The sequence below is a fragment of the Aulostomus chinensis genome, chromosome 3, assembly GCF_037954235.1.
Source record: "Aulostomus chinensis isolate RoL2024-O1b breed Wild chromosome 3, RoL_Achi_v1.0, whole genome shotgun sequence".
In the NCBI taxonomy this organism is placed as follows: Eukaryota; Metazoa; Chordata; class Actinopteri; order Syngnathiformes; family Aulostomidae; genus Aulostomus; species Aulostomus chinensis.
This window is the reverse complement of record NC_141322.1, coordinates 22,440,190-22,460,259: the sequence shown is the minus strand read 5'-3', so window position 1 is coordinate 22,460,259 and position 20,070 is coordinate 22,440,190. Positions and strand designations below refer to the sequence as shown.

Genomic DNA, 20,070 nt, shown 5'->3' with positions numbered 1-20,070 from the left:
GCAAATGTACTACACTGGTTTGTCAGTATAGGAAGCGGAGTCACACTGAGACATACGTCAGATTATAATCTGTAATTTGTAGTTTGTGTTTTTGTAGTCGCCCAGTTTGAACTGGAAGCTAAGTCATAATCAGATCAGGTTTTGTTTTTGAGGTTTTCTCTCTCTCTCTCTCTCTGTTGGAAGTTAAATAAAATCAAACTGAATTTAGAATAGATAATTTAATTATCAGCCAACTGAGACTGTTATGTATGTTATCATGGCCGCGTGTTTCAGAGCTACTGTACTTGCTCCTACACAATAAGCTCATGATTATTTGTCATACTTGATGTATTCCCATCATGGTTTGCAGTGAGTGGTGGCATTTGTGTTCCCGCTCTCATTAATCTGCCGCGGCGGATGTGTGACCCTTTTAGAATAAAGGGTCTCTCTGAACGCTCCACTCCCTTCCCACCTACTACAACTGGCCGTGCCAGTAAGTCACAAGATGACACGTCTGCCTCGACCTTTCAGAAGACCGGGTCAACTTGACAAACACAAGTCCTTTTTTGGTTTGATCGTCTGACATGAATTCACATCTCATTTGAATACGGCCGCTGCCTCTTGTTTTTAATCAGTTGTGTTTATCACACACTTGCATTAAAGGCATCCCTGAAGTTCTTTTTTCCAAAATATTGGCTTAAAAATATTTATTTTTTCATTCAGAAATAATGAGATTTGTATTTTTAAAAAAAAAAAAAGCTCTCAATCTCAGTGCTCGTGAGATATGTGGCATCTGGCGTGTGAGAAGGAAGAGAGAGCAGTGAGTAAAAATGTCACGACTACAAGGATGAGACGTGCATCTCTGGTGGCTTTTTACTGCACGTTTCAGTGTTGCTCGAGTGAAGTTCATCCTGCTGCTGTCAACTTCTTTAGTCAAAGGTTCAATTCATAGCTCATCTCAACAAGCTAGGGCTTCCTATCTCACACCTGACCAACAAGGATCAGCGGATTACCAGAAAGTTGGAAGGTCTGCCTCGATTTTAAGAAACAAAGAAAAAGCTAGTTCATTTAGCACGAGCCGAGCACCAAGTTCTCAATGAACATACCGTCGCTCAGCAGTGGTCACAAGTTGTTGTAAGTGATGGAAAAATAAGTTTCTTCCGTAAGTGGTCCAGTCCAGACCACCGCCCCTCTTTACAGTGAAATATATTGGAACTCACAGCATCTCCGGTATGATTCCAGTTTCCTGGCAGGTGTAGAGGGGTGCGGGCCACACCTGGCTTGATGAGGAGAAAACTAGCTTTCATCCATGAGATATTAAATTCTGCTGTTACCTTCAGCGTAGTGGAAGTGAAGTAACATGCAGTCTTGGTTTTCATTCAAGTGACCGTGGCGCTCATTCAGATGTGAGACTGACGTGTTAAAAAGTCATCAGATTAATGTAATTGTCGTGTTCAGGTCTTAAACAACACACCCTTATTTGATATGTGTTTGTTACAGAATGGCTTTTGTTATACAATCTGGAGGGTGTGACCTGTGTTGCTATAATGTCATCCCCCTCACTGGCAGGATTTTGCAATGAACGTCACGGAAAAAAAACAACAATTTAACTTCCTACGTAAGAGTTGGGAAACACTTCCACGCACCCTAGATATCCAGGGGATGTGTGACAGAGTCGTGTGTGTGTGTGTGTGTGTTGCACAAGAACACTTCAACAACGTAGATTGTGAGTATTTTATTATTTGGATTTAGGTACTCGATCCGCCTTTGACTTGATTAAATTTCAGTCTTGACACTTTAATCTATGGATTGATTCCAGTACACAGGGGCAATGTTTGCCCAGATGTTTGGTTTAAGTTGTTCAATAGCAGCCTGTGAACCATCCAACGCCACTAATCATCAGCTTGAGTCATACTAATGTCCCAGTGGAGCAGAAGAAACCATGCCACACACACTCAGCTCCGCTCTGGTCACAGCTTGTCTACGTAAAACAGCGCACTGACGATAAAGTTGATTTAGTTATGTTGGCCCGTCACCAATCAGCTTAGACACGTATGAGTTGGAGCATGCACACAAACGTGCACACACACACACACACACACACTCATACATCCATACATACATACATACACACACACACACACACACTCACACATATATACACACACATACATACATACACAAACACATGGAAACTGAGGCTCTCTCTGCTCTTAGTCACATGCTCTTTTCTTCCTTTCTCTCTCGCTCTCTCTTGCCCCCACATAAACACACAGACACAAACACACATACACAAGCGTCAGAGGACCATGTATGTCAGAGCTTTATCCAAACACAGCTACGGTTGCTACATGCTACAATTATTACCAGATGGACTTTTGGGGGAAAGCGTATTAGGGCTGCTTTTTCATTAGTACACCCTCCCAGGGATGGAGAGATGGAGAAACAGAGAGAGAAAAAACTGTGCGGGAAGGATCTCAGAACATGTACTTAGTTTTTAATTTCAAATGAAGCACATTGGTTATTTGTTATCAGCGTATTTTGATGGGTATTATGAAGTGTAGGAATAAAAAATGTCAATAGAAACAGAAAAATTATGAAAAAATACCTCATTAGCAAATGTTTTTATGCTGGTTTGAATAAACTATCTTTTTCTTGTACACTGCTTTTAGAACTCTATGTAATGTTCACTATACTACCAACCTCCCACAAAACAGGCATTTTGGAAAGCAATCTAGCTGTTGTGCCACTTCTTTTCTTAATATTCCATTGATAGTTCAGTGAAAACACAACTAATATGTTGCGGTGGGGGCATTACAGTGGTGCAGTGGTCAGCACTGTCGCCTCAGCAAGAAGGTTCCGGGTTTGAGCCCCATCTTGGGCACGGGATCTTCCTGTGTGGAGTCTCCTTGTTCTCCCTGTTCCTGTGTGGGTTCTCTCTGGTACTCCAGCTTCCTCCCACAGTCCAAAGACATCAAGAGGGGACGAGGCTGATCGATACTCTAAATTGGCTGTAGGTGTGACTGTGAGTGTGAATGGTTGTCTGTCTATGTGTGTTGGCCTTGTAATGGACCGGCGACCTGTCCAGGGGGAACCCCGCCTCTCGGCCAAAGGCTGCTGGGATAGGCTCCAGCCCCCCCACGACCGTTAACAGGATAAGTGGAAGAAAATGGATGGATGGATGGATTTTAAGTGATAATGTTTTCTTTTGCGCCATTGCTTTTTCTGATGTTTTTTTCAGCGTTACTATGGTTTTACTTTGGTACAACACTTCTTATAATCAGTACTAATTACTCCATCATTCCAGGAATATTCATTTGTGAATTGTTTGAGACACTGCAGACATATAAAACACCTAATAGCAAGAGTTATCCACAACGCTAATGTGTACATACGCAGACATGCATGTATGCTAGTGACATCTAGTAGTTGTGGTATGCATGTGTGTATTTATGTATCAAATGTATGTGAAGTATGCCTGCATGACAATCTTTGGCACTACTTATTTTAAGTATGTGCTTGACTTGCAGGGATGCATGTCAGCTATGTACAGACACATCACAGCCCTTTATACTTCCTTTCTTTACATAGTTTCAATCTCTTCCTTTGCGTCTCGATGTCTCGCTCTCTGACACACAGACACACACACACACACATTCAACCCTATACATAGTCTAAATCTCCCTAGTCCTCTACAGGCTAATTTAGAAGCTTTATGTCAGTTGGTGGCTTGACTTGTAACCTGGCTCGCTAACCTTTTTTACCCTCTTGAAGGTTACCGTCCCTCGTGCATATATTTGTTACTACAGATGCCAAAGTAGACGCATGTATTTCTGTAGGTGTCAATCAGCCAATCGGTGAGACCAGTGCAGATCTTTACTAGCAGTCTGTGGAAAAAGCTGCACCAGGTTGTGTCTCTGTTTCTACTACACACGCATAAATCTTGTCTTGTTAGAGATGAATGAGGGACGCACAAGCATGTAAAATTAATACATCACGCATAAAAGAAATGAATCAGTCCGAATGTATTTGTGTGGCAGGTTCCATTGAAACGCAGTGTAACACTAGCTTTTATACTGTCTATATGTATTTTTAGTTAACAGTGAAAAATTAAGGATGAAAAATATGTAATGAAATAATATGGTAATTAACTAATCATGATATGGAGAAGGGGTGGGATTCAACAAGTTTATATTTCCTCCTCCTGCTCCTTTCTTGAAATGACAAGTTTGACAATCTTGTATACTGTTGCGCTTTTTATTTTGTGATAAAAACATTTTTTGTGCATGACCTGTTTTTCTTTCATTTAAAAGGAAGAGAACAAACCAGAGGGTTTAAAAAAAGAGTAAATACAATAAAATGGAAGGAGAGAATTTGTATTTGAGTGATTAAAAATTAGAAACAAGAAGTAGATGATTCAAAGGGAAAAAACAAAATACAGGTGTATGGAATAGGGGGAGTTGGGAAGAGGCAGACTTCTCTGCATTCTATTGCTCCTGTTTAATAACTTTTAGCCCCCAACCTATATTTCCTGTCACTGAGCAACTCATTTCCCTCATTACATAAATATATGGTATATGGTATATATACATTTATTCTCCAGATACATACTCAGATCTATTCACACGTATTATTTAGTCGCATTTTCATCAGCATACTGTATGTGTTTTTCCTCCTATTTAATGTTAATACCTGATATTTTTCCTTCCATACAATAATAAGATGGAGGAAGTGTGAAGAATAGCAGCTGGTAAGGCAGAAATGTCTTGGGTGAGGACACTACTGTGGTGGGCTGTGTATTATTAATACATTTACACACAGGGGTTGGTGCCGGTGAGGAGGAGGAGTTGGAGGTAGAGGTGTGTGGGTGGGGTGGGGTGAGGGGGGGGGGGGGGGGGTATGCCTGGCACCCACGACAGCTGTCCCATGTCTTGAGCCTAAAGGAACTCATACAGAATTACCAATCATCAATCATAGGGGAGTTATTTTCATTCGTCATAAATAGGCCCCATGAAGGCATCTTTTCCCTCACATAAGAAATCTTACAGTGACCCAGCTCCTATACATGGCTTCTCCTCGCTGGCGCCACTCAGTCCACTGATACCTTCTTCTTCTGGCCTGCTGGCAGCTGGCATGCTTGCACGAGCACACAGACAGATGACTGGTATGAGCGCTAGTCTGGTCACCCCTCTTTAGCGCCGACTCTTCTTCGCCTGTTTGTGATGACTATTTCTGTGTCTGTGCCAGCATTGCACTTTTTTGCACCCACCCAATCTCAGTCACCTGCAGTTCAGCTGCAGAGGGGAATCAGGTCAGGCAGCTATCCAGCTTCATAGGAAGCATTGCTTAACACAGAAACTGGAATAATAGCCAGAATTATACTGCATTTAACCACAAATTTCTTGAATTGATTCTTTCATTTTGGACAAAGCTCCCTTTGATTTCTTTCTCTAAAGATTTGTAACCGAGATACAATCAGGTGACATCACATTTTCACCTGACTGTCGTTTCCTGTAATTCTGTTGTCTGTGTGAACACAGACTAATTGCTGATCACCAAGGATATTGTTTTCAAAGGTCGCCCTAAAACAGGTCTAAAACACAGTCATCGGACAGAAACGCACACAAAGACCTAAACTACTATAATTCAGTCAGGAATTCTACAAGACAAAAACGTCACCAAGCTTTGCTGTTCGAAGAAAACTTGATGATGCTGAATTTGAAGAATGTTTATGATGGTGTGCCACATGCTGCCCTCCGTATTCTGGTCAGAGTTGATGAATCAGTTCATTGAGACCTCAGGAAGTAAATGTTATCAGAGCGTCAAACACGTCGTTTCCTGCTCCATTGTTTGACCTATGTGTGCTTGATGGATCAGTGTGCGGAGCATGCAAATGAATGATGGCCTGCAGTTTGACGTCTGCATGAATTCATATGAAGTTAGAGAAGTTATATCTCCCAACTTTGGACGTACTTTGAGATCTCAGCTTAGCTAAAGTGACCACAGCTGTTTTATGTTCAAATAGCTTTTTATATATTTAAAAGAAATCCGTTTATCTGGGTTTCATTTGGATTATTCCTGTCTGTGAGTTGAAATAAGAATAATCTCACCTGACACATCTAGACATGGACTCTGAAAGACCTCTGAAGGTGTCCTTTGGTATCTGGCACCCGAAACCACAACCTGCCTGGTCCACAGTAATCTGGTTGGAAATCTGCTGTGTGTGCGTTCCCAAAAGTGGGTTTAGCAATCAAAACACACACACACAGACACACACACACATCTGGCCACAATGCCAGTTCTTATCTTTTTTCGCCCCCAGTGCCGTCCTGTTCAGCACATGGACTGCAGTGATAGCATCAAGCCTTGGGTCAAGATAATTACACGTGTATACACACACACACACAAACACAGTATACACTCTGTGTGTGTGTGTGTGTGTGTGTGTGTGTGTGTGTGTGTGTGTGTGTGTGTGTGTGTGTGTGAGACACACGAAGACGCACATGTGAGAGTGCGCTCATGTCCCAGTCGTCCCCTGAAGCACCTCAGTTTCATTCAGATTAGCTCAGTAAAGCAGGCCGTCCTGGACTACATGTAGCAACACTGAAATATGAACAGCAACCATATAGATAAAAGAAGCACCAAGATGCTGCGCCTTAATAAAAATGATGGATCCAATTGGGAAAGCGTAAAAATGTAATAAAACCAACATTATCATTCAGTAACATCAGTGTTGAGCCTGCTGATCCTCCATGTTTGCATCTGATCGATGTGCTTTTGACATACAAAATCATCAGTCACACTCACTATCGAGCTCTCCGGCCCAGACTCAGCATTGAGTTGCTCCAAAAGATGTTAATAATTGATTTGAAGAGTGAATAAGTGTGTATAATGGAGAACTGGCTGTCTTGTGTTCTTCACATCAGACAAAAAGATCTGCCTGATCTGTGGTTTATGAGGCGCTTTGCCCAGTCTGTGTGTGCCAGGACTTGCTGCCTCATAAAAATGGGTTAGTCTGAAAGTCAGCTGTCAGCCTCTTGAAGTACTGAGGTCTTTTTAAACAACACGCTGAACGAACAAACCTATAATCGTTTCATAATTTCTTCCTGTCACTCGTGAACGATGCGTGTTCAGTGTGTGTGCTTGTGTGTGTGTGTGTGTGTGTGTGTGTGCATGTGTGCGCGCCTGTGCCCTCGGGGCCCTACTAGTGTTTGATTGCTCATCTGACCACACAGCAGTTGGCTTTGACTCACACTTCTAATTAAACCAGGGGCAGGTCTCAACTGGCAACACGCACACACAAACACACACACACACACTCACACTGAAGTTGATCTGTTATTGCCATTTGGTTAGTTGCACGCTCAAAACACTTCATCAAAGTTTGTGCTGGTTGCACGCTAATGCCTGACCTGAGGCGATGGTAGCTGATTTAAACGGAGGCTTCGCACTTAAAAAGATTTTATTTTTACTCTAATTAGGTTTTGAAAAAAATAAGTTAAATGCTGTATGAATCAAAATAGCAAAAATACTTGTTAAACTATTCTACTATTTATTTATTTATTTTTTTAATTTGCACACACAAAAAAATCAAACTTTAAAAGTAAAAGCACTGTTATGAAACAGTTGTGCGACTTGAGGAAATGTGCTGATAACCTTCTGGAGTGTACAGGAAATGTGTCAGAGGGAAAGAGTCAGAAGGAAAGGAGGGGATGGGAACTGATGGATTAAGTGTGAGAGAGTACGGACAAGCAGAGCGAGGCGGGCGGAACACGACACACTTTTAAGAAAGAAATATTTAGAATATGAGGTTTGTCAGTGTTTTAAGATCAGTTCCTAAAAAGAGAGGGACTATCTCAAGGAAAAGCTTGCTCATCGTGAAGAGAGAAAAAAAGAGAGCAAATCGGCTAAATATTTAAAGCTAAGTGTCCTGAAAAAGCAGGGCAAGTGGATGTCTCAGGGGAAACAACAGGACTCAGCTGTTGCTCCACAGGCCACCACACCCAGCCGAGAGTCTCTCTGTCTCTCTGTCTCTCTCTCGCTCTCTCTCTCGCTCTCTCACTTTGTTGTTGTAGCTGGCCTTTATAACTCAGAGAAAAGCGGGAGAAGGGGAGGGGGTGGTGGCAACAGCCTCATTGACAAAAAAAAGGAAAAAAGTAGGGAAGAGGAGCAAATGTCCAGTCTTTATTTGAAGGGAAAAATTGAGATCCCGCATCACAACCTAGTCGTCTTTTCTCTTGTTATGAGATTTGTCTCGGCGTGTTGTGCTATCTGGACTGAGAGTTGTGAGGGCCGGAGCTTTGTTTGATTACCCTGAGACTCGGGAGTTTATGAAAACACAGGCAAGGGACACGACCTCAGCTGGGACCTGCACACTAACTCTGTTCCCACCAGAGCTCCCCTAAAACATGTCTCCTCCTTCAACCTGCGTCAGACCACTCTCACTCTCAGACATGTCATCCTTCCCTTTCCCTCTGATACGACCGCTCTGTGCCTCTCAGGCCTCAGCACCCCCCCCCCGCGCGCGCGCGCATCAAGCATCACCTGACACACTACCTCTACCAGGCTGCACAGTGCAAAAAGGAGATGCTCATGTCGATAAAAATGTTGAATAGTTCAGAACCACACAGTACTCCTCAAACACAGCCCACAAGCCGAACATACACCAGCTTTCTTCCTTTGTTTTTTGTCTTTTGTTTCACCTCCCCCCCCCCCCCCCAACCTGTAAATATTCACCCTCCCTGATCTGAAAATCAGAGAGGAGCAGAAGTTTACCTCCCTGGACTGAGGATCCTGCAGCTTTTCTTTCCACCATCACCTGTGGCGTCAGTGAGCGACCTCGGTGATTTTATGCAGGTGATAGTCACAGATACCGAAGAAAAGCAGTACACCATTCAGCGCGTCACAGTTGGTAGATTTGCAGTTACCTAATTGTAATCCATAAAACACAGAGCGTAATTTTAAAACGTGTAAAATTACTGATCAGTAAGCTTTTAGCATCCGTTAATAAATAGATAAATAAGCTGAATAAATAAATGTGTCACTTTTTTAGGTATTGATGAATTTTACCTCACACATTAAGAAGTGAATCCTCTTGTTTCTTTGCTTGGACTTTGAATCCAATCACCCCACGTTTGGTGTGGACACATTCTATAGTTAGTGAGGAAGGCTTGAAGAAGACAGAGGTCGCAGCTCACACACTCAGTGTGTGTGAACGTCTGGAGTGCCCCTGCTGTGAGATCAGACACTCTTTATAATTCATTATGTCATAATTAATAGCTTTTGTACTGACTGTGGGTGTATGAGTCACCTTTTAATCTAATCCAACAGACAGGACATGTGGTGAGAAGGAAGGTTAGTTTAGAAGGTGTCCCTCCTCTTCCTGTCTCCACCCGTCTCCTCTTCCTCTTCCTGTCCCCAGTCCCAGTGAATAGAACATGTGCCCGGGTCGTGTTTCCGTCACTTCAGAGAACATTACATTGACTTACATTTGTTTCCTGGACTAAATGACCTACGCTAATCACTACTTGCTCAAGCTATCTCCATCTTGAAACAAGCCTTCACCCCACCCTGAAAGTCCCCACAATGGGACTGTGCGAACAGATTTATGTCCCACAACATGAGTAATCCCTGGGACAGAGACACACATGCAGCCCGTGGGCCTGGAACAGCCGGGAGGGTGAATGAACACATAATGATCATTTGGTGGTGGTGTGTTTTATTGATACAGCACATTGTTTTTCAAAACACGCAGTGTCTTGTGGACTAAACAAACTTCACCCGACCCTCTATTGGTGTGAGCGTGGGAAAATAATGATGAGAGTTTCATTTTTGGGTGAACTATCAGTTTAAAAAGTGCTTTTGTTTCCTAAAAATAAAGCATTGTGGTATGAAGGAATTATTTTTTCTAATAAATTCATAATAACTAATAATAAATTCACAATGAAAACCCAAGTCAGTTTATCATCTCATCCAAATTTTTTAGCTTGCTTCTTCGTATTTGGTGTACAAAGTACAACGTGCACGAACACCAAGGATCGACCTGAAAAATATCTCACGAACAACGAATCGTTGCTATTATAACCCTCGTATCCACTTCATTATCTCCCGTGCGTGTGTTTGTGCTCGTCTGTGTCTGTTTCCGTCACCGGTTGTGATGAGTCTGGTCCCTGTGGGTTTCAGGAATCTGTTTCTAGTTTTGTGGAGCTATTTCTACACATCTACATCGTCAAACCAGTGTCACACAGTCCCGCAGCGTCTGGAAGTGTTTTAACTGCCAAGCAGTGTTAGCCAGAGCTCTTCTTATTTTGTGGAATTGAATGTGACAGGACTTTATTAAGGAATTATGAGTCCTTCAGTAGTATTTCTGCTGCTGGATGGATCAGGAGAGCCTGCAGTTATTAGTCAGCTGGAGATGAGCAGATATGAAACAGCAATGTTTATATATTATTGGTATCTTTTATTATTCGGGATGAGAAGAGGCACATTTATACTTGAATTTACTGGCAAAACTCAAGTTTTTAGGCAGTGTTGATTGGAGTTTCTTTTGACAAATCCAAACACTTCCTGTCATCTGTGACTAACCACGACCTCCGTCTGAAGATGATGTGTTCTTCCTCTTTCTCATCGACTTTTGTTGCAGCTCTGCGTTCATGTTCTGCATTTATCTCCCATCATGTCTTAGTTTTGTTAACTTCCTGCGCCTGCTGTGCCTTCCAGCCACCAGGAATCTGACCAGTTCCTTGAACCGCAGTGCCCATGAGTATTCATTAATATTAATACTGCTGCAAATGTGCCATAAGAAGCTCAAATGATTTCTTCATCAGCAGACAAGACAGCACTGTGTTACATTGTTAGCCGCTAAGCCAAGCACGCTGAGAAGAGACCACCATTGTGCTGGCCCGTCTCCTACACTCAGAGGACTTTTAGACCTTTGCGCCCCCCCCCCCCCCCCCCCCCCCCTTTGCGGTGGAACAACCGTACTTCATTTTCCCACCATATAGTGCAGGAAAGTCTGAGGGGAATTCAGGAATGTTAGCGGGAATGCAGCGTGCTACAGCAGCAGTTGGTGTTGTGTCGGGGGCCACATGAGGTGAGTTTGCCTGACTGGAGTGGGTTACTGGAAAAAAGAGACAGTCGAAATAGCGTCACTCTAAATGATTTGGAGTTTTATTGGAACAGGATACACTGTCTTCCCAAACCACTCTAACCAATTTTATATTCATCACGCGTATACATAGTGCAGGAGCTGTAATAGATGAACAATGGTGGACTCCTGAATAATGACTGACTACAGATAGAATTGTTACCAGCCTATTATACAACCCACAAACGCAAAGAAGCTGCTCTCTTATTTTCTTCTCTGTGTATCAGACTTGATTGACGTTTAAGATTTAATCGTATCGCTTGCAAACTTATTGCCGGCAACTGTTTGCAGCTGAGTTGAATCCAGGGCTGAGAGTAAGAAATAATGATATTCAGAAGCCATTTGTTTCAGCATTGCTATGATGATATCTACTTATAGAAAAATAATGATTGAAAATCCTATATATGATCCGTCATATTGGTCCTGCGTTATTATGAGACGTGCGAATCAAATATCGCGAGTCTGGATATGAAAACCTCTATGATATCACAATTTGATGATGGTCCAGTTAGATGGATGGATGTTGCAGCATTACAATGGCATTGATTGCCCAGTGCCAGGCCAGAGATGGTGGCCGCAGGGATGTTTGCTATGATGTGACGACGTGCAGAGCCACGTGACCCCGCCAGGCCATCTTCATCTCGGACAGGAACCTGCAGCGCCTCAGTCCTGCTGACAGGTGTCATTCCTGTCTGAGTGTTGCAGCTTGACAACCATCCACGTACGCCTGACCACAGCCTCTAGTTTTATCAGCATTATCTTCGCTCACCGTTCATTTGGATTGACCCAGGATACTTCGATATTTAAAAAAAAAACTGTTTTTGTCAGTCTCATGAGAACTTGTCTCAGGTTCCAGGTTCTTTCCTCAGCAGACCCTCAGGTGGTTATAGGCCTCATCACACCTTTACACCTCAAAGTGCCCTTTCACAGCTAAATAGTCCTTCACACCAGAATCAGAATTCTCAGAAAACTACCCTGAACCCACAGTGTGTGTGTGTGTGTGTGTGTGTGTGTGTGTTGTGTGTGTTAGACGTTGGTAACGTGGATGAGTGGACCTGTTAGGGTTGACTCTATTTTAGTATCATGGAGACAGCGCACACACACACACACACACACACACACACACACACATGCGCGCACCAAAAACACACACCTCTGCTGTTATTGTTTTGCGGCTTTGGTTATATCCAGAGGAGTGTGTTTTCTAGGTATTCTGACTTTTCATGATGAGTGTCGTGTGGTTTGCCAGGGAAGAGAGACAGAACGGAGGGGGGGGGGGGCAGAGGAGGAGAATGTGCCCAATGTACATTGATTTACTTATTCATTTATTGACAGTTGTAGTGTTTGTGTGTCTTCCTCCATCCTCTTGATTGACAACCTGCCCTGGGGGGGTCTCGAGAGGGGCGGGAGGGGAATCCCCCCTTCATTAACACGAATCACCAATCCATCCCCCTGGTCACAAGATGTCACATCATTTATGGAGGGAACAAAAACTGGAGTGATGTTTGAAATAATTCTGCTGCTGCTTTGAGAGACTGTTTGATTGTTGGGGTTCACGGGGGCTCAGGGGGGTTCAGTGGGCCGATGATGGACGACTGGAAAGACTTGAGAAACTCACTTGAAAATCTGTTCTCATACACGATTTGTACGCATCTGTAGCGTCTGACAGCTCTGGAACTTCCTCCAAACACATGAGTCCGTAGCTTCATATGTGACCTTTAAAAGCCCATTTCACATTGTCAAGTGTGACAAAGCGCCTGAGCGGAAAGTTTAAAAAAAACAACCTAGATTTGAAAGCAAAACGTTCATAATGGCAGCCTCTGGAAGATTAAACTTTCTAATCTGCAACTATATTTTTAATCACATAATGGTAAAGTTTTGCTTGCAAATTAAAAAGCTTGGCTTTCAGTTCAGCTTTTTTTTGTTTGTTTTCCATTTGAAAAAGTTTCGCTTCCCTGTAAGCTAATCAGCGTATCTGCTCGCACCTGAAGGAAGAGACGATAAAGTGGTAAGAAGGAAGTATGTTCGCTGGCTTCAGTGGTTTCTGCTTTTTGCACAAACGTGTAAATGTGAGATGGAAGCTTCTTCTTTTTTTTCCAGAATGAATTAAAATTTTGCTCAAATGTCGCACACGAGAGAAGTACCGGCTGTTTGAGGTTCTAGCTCTCACCTCACTCTCCCTCACAGCTGGCCGAGGTGACTTGTTTAGTTTTTCCTTCTCTTGTTTTTTCTCACTCGCTCAGCCTCCACTTGTTCTCGTCTGCTATCAGCTCAGCTTTACTCACACTGCCAACAAAACTACACCATGTTGCTTCGTTTAGTCGCTCCAAACCATTTCAACCCCCCCCCCCCCCTTTTTAAACCACATCTCAATTAGATGGAAACACAGCAACGGTCCCTTACAATTTCTAGGCTTTCACATGAACTCTCCAAGGATCACAGAAATGAAGCGTACGTGCAGTTAGACGGAGTTTCCTAACATCGCCGCTCCACCGGCAGCACAAAGTCACTGTTGTATCCAGCATCCATAAACCACATCACTCTGTGTGGCCAGCTAATTGCATATTAGATGGAGCCAGTCTCCATGATGAAAGCTCGACTTTGTGCTTTGGTGTCAGTTCTAATATGTAAAGCAGATGTGTGTTTAACAGTGAAAAGAAAAAAACAAAACAAAACAACCCATCGGTGGTTGTGTAGCGCTGCCTCCTACGGTGGCTTTGGAGGTTGTTGGATTCCCACTGGGGCCACCCGCACTTCCAGTGTGTTCCGGTAAGTAGCCTCGCTATTTTTTTATCAGCTTGTGTTACGAGCAACAACCCTGAGAGGTTCAGGAATCAGTGACGTTAGTGGTTCACTACACCTGTGATGGTACTTTAGCAGCAGTAGCGATGTGACACAAGCCTCCTTGGGGGGGGGGGGGGGGGTTGAATTTGTTGGGGAACCGTAATCAGCAGCAGCAGGGAGTTGGCTGCAGGTCCGCTAACCTCAGCTTCCAGCTAGAAGCCCGTCTATCTGATCAGATCACAGCCTTGTTCCAGCAGCAGGCCCTGGGATTGTACTTGTCCTATCAGCCGCCCAGATGATTACAACACAAACACATTCACACAATAATTACATGCAGCTTATTGATGCACTTGATGAAACATCCAGAAAGCCTTTTTTTGAACCTGTACTGACTCAAGGTGCTGATATGATAAGGCTGCTTCATATTTAAAGACGCCGTGTTGATTGTACTTCTGCCAATCCCTTTGAGGTGCTGACATGGTGTGTGTGTGTGTGTGTGTGTGTGTGTGTGTGTGTGTGTGTGTGTGTGTGTGTGCGCACAATGGTGGTGTGAATAAACCTCGACCTGCACTCGTCAGTCACTTTTATTGTTGGTGAATCGGTTATTTTTCCGATTCATTATTTTGGGTTTGAGAGCTCTAAGCACAGAGCTGAGAGTCCTCTTGCTTACCGCTGGCTAATGTCGTGTACTTCTGTCATGAGGACTCCATTTGGACTTGCTCATGCGGCCATGTGTGTTTTATGCCAGATGAAGCAGTTTTGTTTTTTTAATGGCAGCCTTGGCATCAGCAGCTCGCGTAGCATTGACTTGAGTCTGGTCAAGCTGACTGAATTTCCCGCTGCTACCATCAGGCTTTTGTCTGCGGTCCCGGGTCACTGGGACCACGCAATGGTTCACCTGCTCTGATTGACACTCACACCAACACAAAACCTGGATTAACACCATCATTTGTTACACAATTCATGCACCGTCATTCTAAAAACAGACTTAAGACAACTGGTGGGTTTACACTGTACCTAACAACCCAAGATGCTACACTTGATGCTTTTGATTGACACCTGTCATGACTTCCTAGTACTTTGACTGCCTTTGTGACAGGATGGCACACAAAAATCCAGCAAGGCAGTTCTTCCTCTGCTCACAACAGAAACAGGATCGATCAGCAGTTTTATTGGGTTTAGAAATCCTGCGATGGAAAAACAACGAACAGATCTGATCAATAGATTTTTTTTATTACTGTATTACAGCCATGCGGTTGCCACGTGGCTACGGTTGCTAGGATACAATTGCACAGTCGCCTGAAGACTGCCATTTGCAGCTTCGAAATATGTATAAAACCTGTGAATTCGCGTAGTGTAAAAGGTGAGAAGGCTGCTCGAACAACTGATGGTCTCTCTCGTGGAAGTGAATCGGCGTTGTTGCGCTGAAGCGCGTCGTGTGTCGGCTGTTTCGAACCAAACTGATTAATCGTCTAATTGTTTCAAGGCTTCCTGAGGTAATTGAGGCTTTCCATTTCCACTACACTGGTTTACTTTCAGGTTGGCTCTATTTGTTCCCAGTGAAGTGAATAAAGCTCCTTAATGGTTCTGAGCTTAGAAATCATTAATAAAATACCTGGACTCGACAGAAATCTGCTTATTTATTGCAGCAACAAACATCCCAAATATTCAGCTGCTCTTGAAAGACTCTAGTAAAGTTGTTGGCTTCATTTTGTCACAGCTATTCCCGTTACATAAGATCACCTCCTTTCTCTCTACCCCCCTCCCCCTCTCTTTCATTTTGTACAAAAGATTCCTCCAAACACACACACACACACACACACACACACACACACACACACACACACACACACACACACACACAGCATCAGTGCGGCATGGCAGCCATCCAGAGAGGGGCTCCAGTGTCGCTGCGTTTCAAAGAGCTCTTTGCTCGCTGTCCTTTTGATGCTCGCTCCCCAGCAGCAGTGGAGCAGAAATGCCGAGCGTCCGGCTTTGATATGAATTTGTCCCTGATTCTCCACACTGCAGCTCCGCAGCTCTCCAAACACACTCTCTGGTTTTGTTTTGTTTTTTAAACGCCTCCTGAAGGTACACTGATGAAAGCTGTACGGATGGAACCGAGCAGCATCAGCCAGTTCAGGTCGCCACGCTGCAGAACCGAGCAGCCGACCCTCTCTCAGGGCTCCGTAGCTCTTCAGCCAGCACGTCTGACTTGAGCCGCATAAATCTTGTCCCCCGCATACTTTACTGTTAGTTTCTCCTGTAAAAAAAAAAAAAAAAAGCTAAATGACAAACCTTTTATAAAACTTTCAGAGAAAACATAGCTTTGCTAGCTGAAGTCCTTTGGGGGTCTAACATGGTTTTATCGGTCATAATGTGTGACGTCGAATGCTGGAGTCAGTTCATTTTCATCTCTTAAAAGTTCAACATGTTGGAAAACTTGGTTTTTAATTTCCCTTCTCAGAGGATTTATGATAAATCCATGCTATGTTGCATCGTGTTCATGGAATTTAGATTATTTAATCCCGGCCAACATCTTTCCTTGCTGCTGCTGCATCAGGTGCCTCGTGGCCTCTGGAACTCTCCGTATGCGCACCGGTTTAGAAAAGCTGGCACCGTCAAGGTGATGACAAGACTTTGGGAAGCTAGATAAAGTTGTCCAAGAAGTAGTTACAGACTGAAACCCCCCCCCCCCCCCCCCCCAACAACAGTAGCGGCTTTTGTCGGATGTAAAGATGAAACACACGAGCAACACAGCGGCATGACAGGAGACTTTCCTGTTTTTGACGGAACCACTCTGGCCGATGTTGCCGCAGTTTCCAGTCTTCAGGATAAAGTGAGTTTATGGGAACTTGGATCTTGAGAAGTTCTAGCATTTATCCACTAACAAGAGGAAGGTTGGTGTTTGGCCTCACTGATGGATCCCGCACAGACGCTGCGTAGAGCCATGTGCCGTAGCTGGGGAGTGAGGATGCATTTGTCAGGAAAAAAAGATGATTATCGTTGAAGGAGAAACGTTCACCAGGGTAAGTTTGCGTTGTTCTTCTTCGTCAGCTTGTATCGGCCATGTTGCAAGCTGTCGGGAGACAAAAGTCACAATTTGCGGATATTCTGAAGGTCAGCAGGTCGGTCATGTGAGTGCGCTACATCAGAGCTGATGAGAAAAAAAGAGGGTGATTCTTTTTCTTTTTTTGTTGAAAAAGGTAGAAAAAATGCTTAGGGAGTGTAAAAACTTGTTTGTTGAGTGTGGAGTTTTTAAACATTTCCATCAAATGCAGAGCCATTGTCCCGTGTAGGTACCAGACGCCAAGAGACGTTGAGATCGTGCCTGTGTGTCAACCCAGTGATGAGAGGGTGGTGTGTGTGTGTGTGTGTGTGTGTGTGTGTGTGTGTGTGTGTGTGTGTGTTTTGGAGTCATCTCTGCCTCCACAGTTGGTTTCCTGCCTCAGAAACAAGAACTGTGATGACAAGTGTGTATAGTATATGTGTGTATATATATCTATATATATAGATAGATAGATAGATGGATAGATGATAGATATATATATATAGATAGATAGATATATAGATATAGATAGATAGATAGATATATAGATATAGATAGATAGATAGATAGATAGATATATAGATAGTGTATATAGTCTCTCTCTCTCTCTCTCTCTCTCTCTCTCTCTCTCTCTCTCTCCTTTGTGCTCCAAACGTCTCTCACACACACACACACGCTCACACTCTCACACACACACAGCATGTAAATGTCCAGTTTTAAAAAGATCATCACATCCAACCCCTAACATTACGTTCAGTTCGCTCTTCGTAGTTTATTTGGTATCTGGTTTGGTTCTCTAATTTTACTTTGTCTTTTAAAAAAATCCTTCACTAAGAGAGTCTATTAGTCTCAGCCTGGCTGGGTTTTAGGTTTTCTCTCTGGAATCCACTTTTCACCTCAGTAATGCTCCAGCACTTTCTAAAGAATGCAGCATGTGTGTGTTAGAAGTGTTTGTGTGTGTGTGTGTGTGTGTGTGTGTGTGTGTGTGTGTGTGTAAAACATTCCAGACAGTGTTAGAGGTATGTGAATTACGTCTTACTGAGAGAGAATGTGAAGAATCTGCTGCCATGTGAGAGCTGCTGTTGTTTACTTACACAGCACTGCAAAGGAGGCTTTTTGTGTGTGTGTGTGTGTGTGTGTGTGTGTGTGTGTGTGTGTGTGTGTGTGTGTGTGTGTGTGTGCTGTCGCTTCCTGGTACTGACCGTCTCGGTGGTGATTGTGAGTAATTATTTTCTAAGCTGTTATATAATTGCTAAATGAAAACTGACTGTATTTTCTGCTAAAGAACATTTAGTTGTGACTTTCACATCTTGTGTTTGGACACAAATCTGTTAATCTTTCTCTTCCAATTTGTTTGTTGTTTTTTTTTTAATTGAATCAAACATTCATGTCTGTGACAGACGAGTATAAACGGTTGTTGTTTGTGCACATTTATCACAACTGGAGCTCTTAGTACTGGGATTGTACTTCTCTATGTACTTTGGTTTGCACTACGTCACCCTCTCCATAAAAGAGGCAGATTTTTCCCATATGCCTCCAATGAATAGATAAATGATGAATTCAAGTGAAATAATTGGGGAAAAAATTGATTCAATAGATTGGGATCCAAAAGATTATGATGTATGATGTATGCAGTTCAGTGGATGGACGGTACTTCAAATATTTGTTGCTGGAGTTCTGCGCTCAGAAAATCTCATTTTTATCATTTCTACTTCTTACTAAAAACAAAAGCCTCCACACTTGAGGAGTCATTCGTCCAAGAGTTGTTGGGGGTGTTTGTAAATGATAGCACCTACATAACGAAGTGGAACTAAATCAGATTATCCATTGTACCTTTAACCCTTTGTTGCCTCCATGTGACTCCAGCTGACATGGGTGCCATTCAGTCGTGTCAAAGCCAGGAAACTGAAAACAGCAATTTTTAGACCTGGATACGTTTTGGCTAGAAGGAGAACAAAATTTAAAAGTAGGAAGATCTGGGTTAAAAAAAAAATAAACCTCAGGTATATCTGCATATTAGATAAAAAAAAAAAGGAAAAACATCTGAAAATTCGAGCGAATATATTCGATCATCTTTTTGTGTGGATGGTCATTAAAAAAAACAACTTGGTGTCGAATCTGTTGGAGAGAAACAGTGATTCGTTTATTGGTGCAGCATTACTGATTTCTACTGAAAGCAGTTTCTCTATTTGTCCTCGAAAAACATTCTTCTTCGTCGTATTTTTTTGTTTAATTCTGTTGAGCTACAGAGATGTGTTAGTGATGTTCAGCAAAAGCAATTACTTTTCTTGTGTCCTTTCTGTTTTGTTTCGTTTCAGATTTGGGACATGAGCGACGACGAGAGCATCTGAGGGGCCAGACGATCGTCCCTCAAAGGACTGGATAGTCGAATCCATTATTCTTGTATTTGTTTTAATCCAGGAATCTCACGAGTACACAAATGAAAAGCCAAACTCTCAAGCTTTTCAAATTCCTGAGAGTTTTGTCAAACCTCATCGTATTCAAATAGAAGCCGCAGTAATGGCTGTTACTGCTACGATATTCAGCGAATGTTTTACCGTTGCCCGAAGAAACAGGATCAGAACTTGACCGGGGGCCCACATGTACATGTTGTGTATGAAGTCATATTTAATGAGGCAGGGTTTTGCTTCTCCGGTCAGTTAAGGATTGTCAATCCGTCATGTTCACTTGACCGTCCTACAGCAGGACAGCAGCACGCCACGCCTGCCTACCTAGTCAGCGTACGGTAGAGACATGATGAAAAGACAAACACACTCCTTTCTCCTGCTCGTCTGTTTACTGGAGATCTGAAAACAGTTTTTCTTTCTTTATAAGGTGTGAAAACAAATGTCTCTGTTGTGTGTTTGAGTTCAGGTGCATGACTCTATTTGTCTTTTTTTTTTTTTACTTTGAAATGCTAATGTGTTGGATATTTTCCGTCTGTAATGAAGTGTTCATCTGGAGATTATGGTGAAGAAGCAAAGACTTTGCACATTTGCAAGCTAAACTTCCAAATTCTTGACTTATTCTTCGGTTTTATATCTATTCTCAGAACTGTTGGATGCACTAAACCTCTTGCGTAACAAAAAGAACTATAATAAAAAGTCTTAAT

The 20,070-nt window shown here is 42.9% G+C and overlaps 1 protein-coding gene across 1 annotated transcript in view; it reads left to right on the top strand.

Annotated features, from left to right (window-relative positions):
* The window catches only part of atg7 (ATG7 autophagy related 7 homolog (S. cerevisiae)), a 46,897-nt gene extending 26,834 nt beyond the window's left edge, over positions 1-20,063 (top strand). The window contains exon 20 of the mRNA XM_086199727.1: positions 19,277-20,063. Coding sequence (XP_086055853.1) covers positions 19,277-19,309 — 33 coding nt within the window. The 3' untranslated portion in view covers positions 19,310-20,063. The remainder of the gene's footprint in view (positions 1-19,276) is intronic.
* The last annotated feature ends 7 nt before the right edge of the window (positions 20,064-20,070 follow it).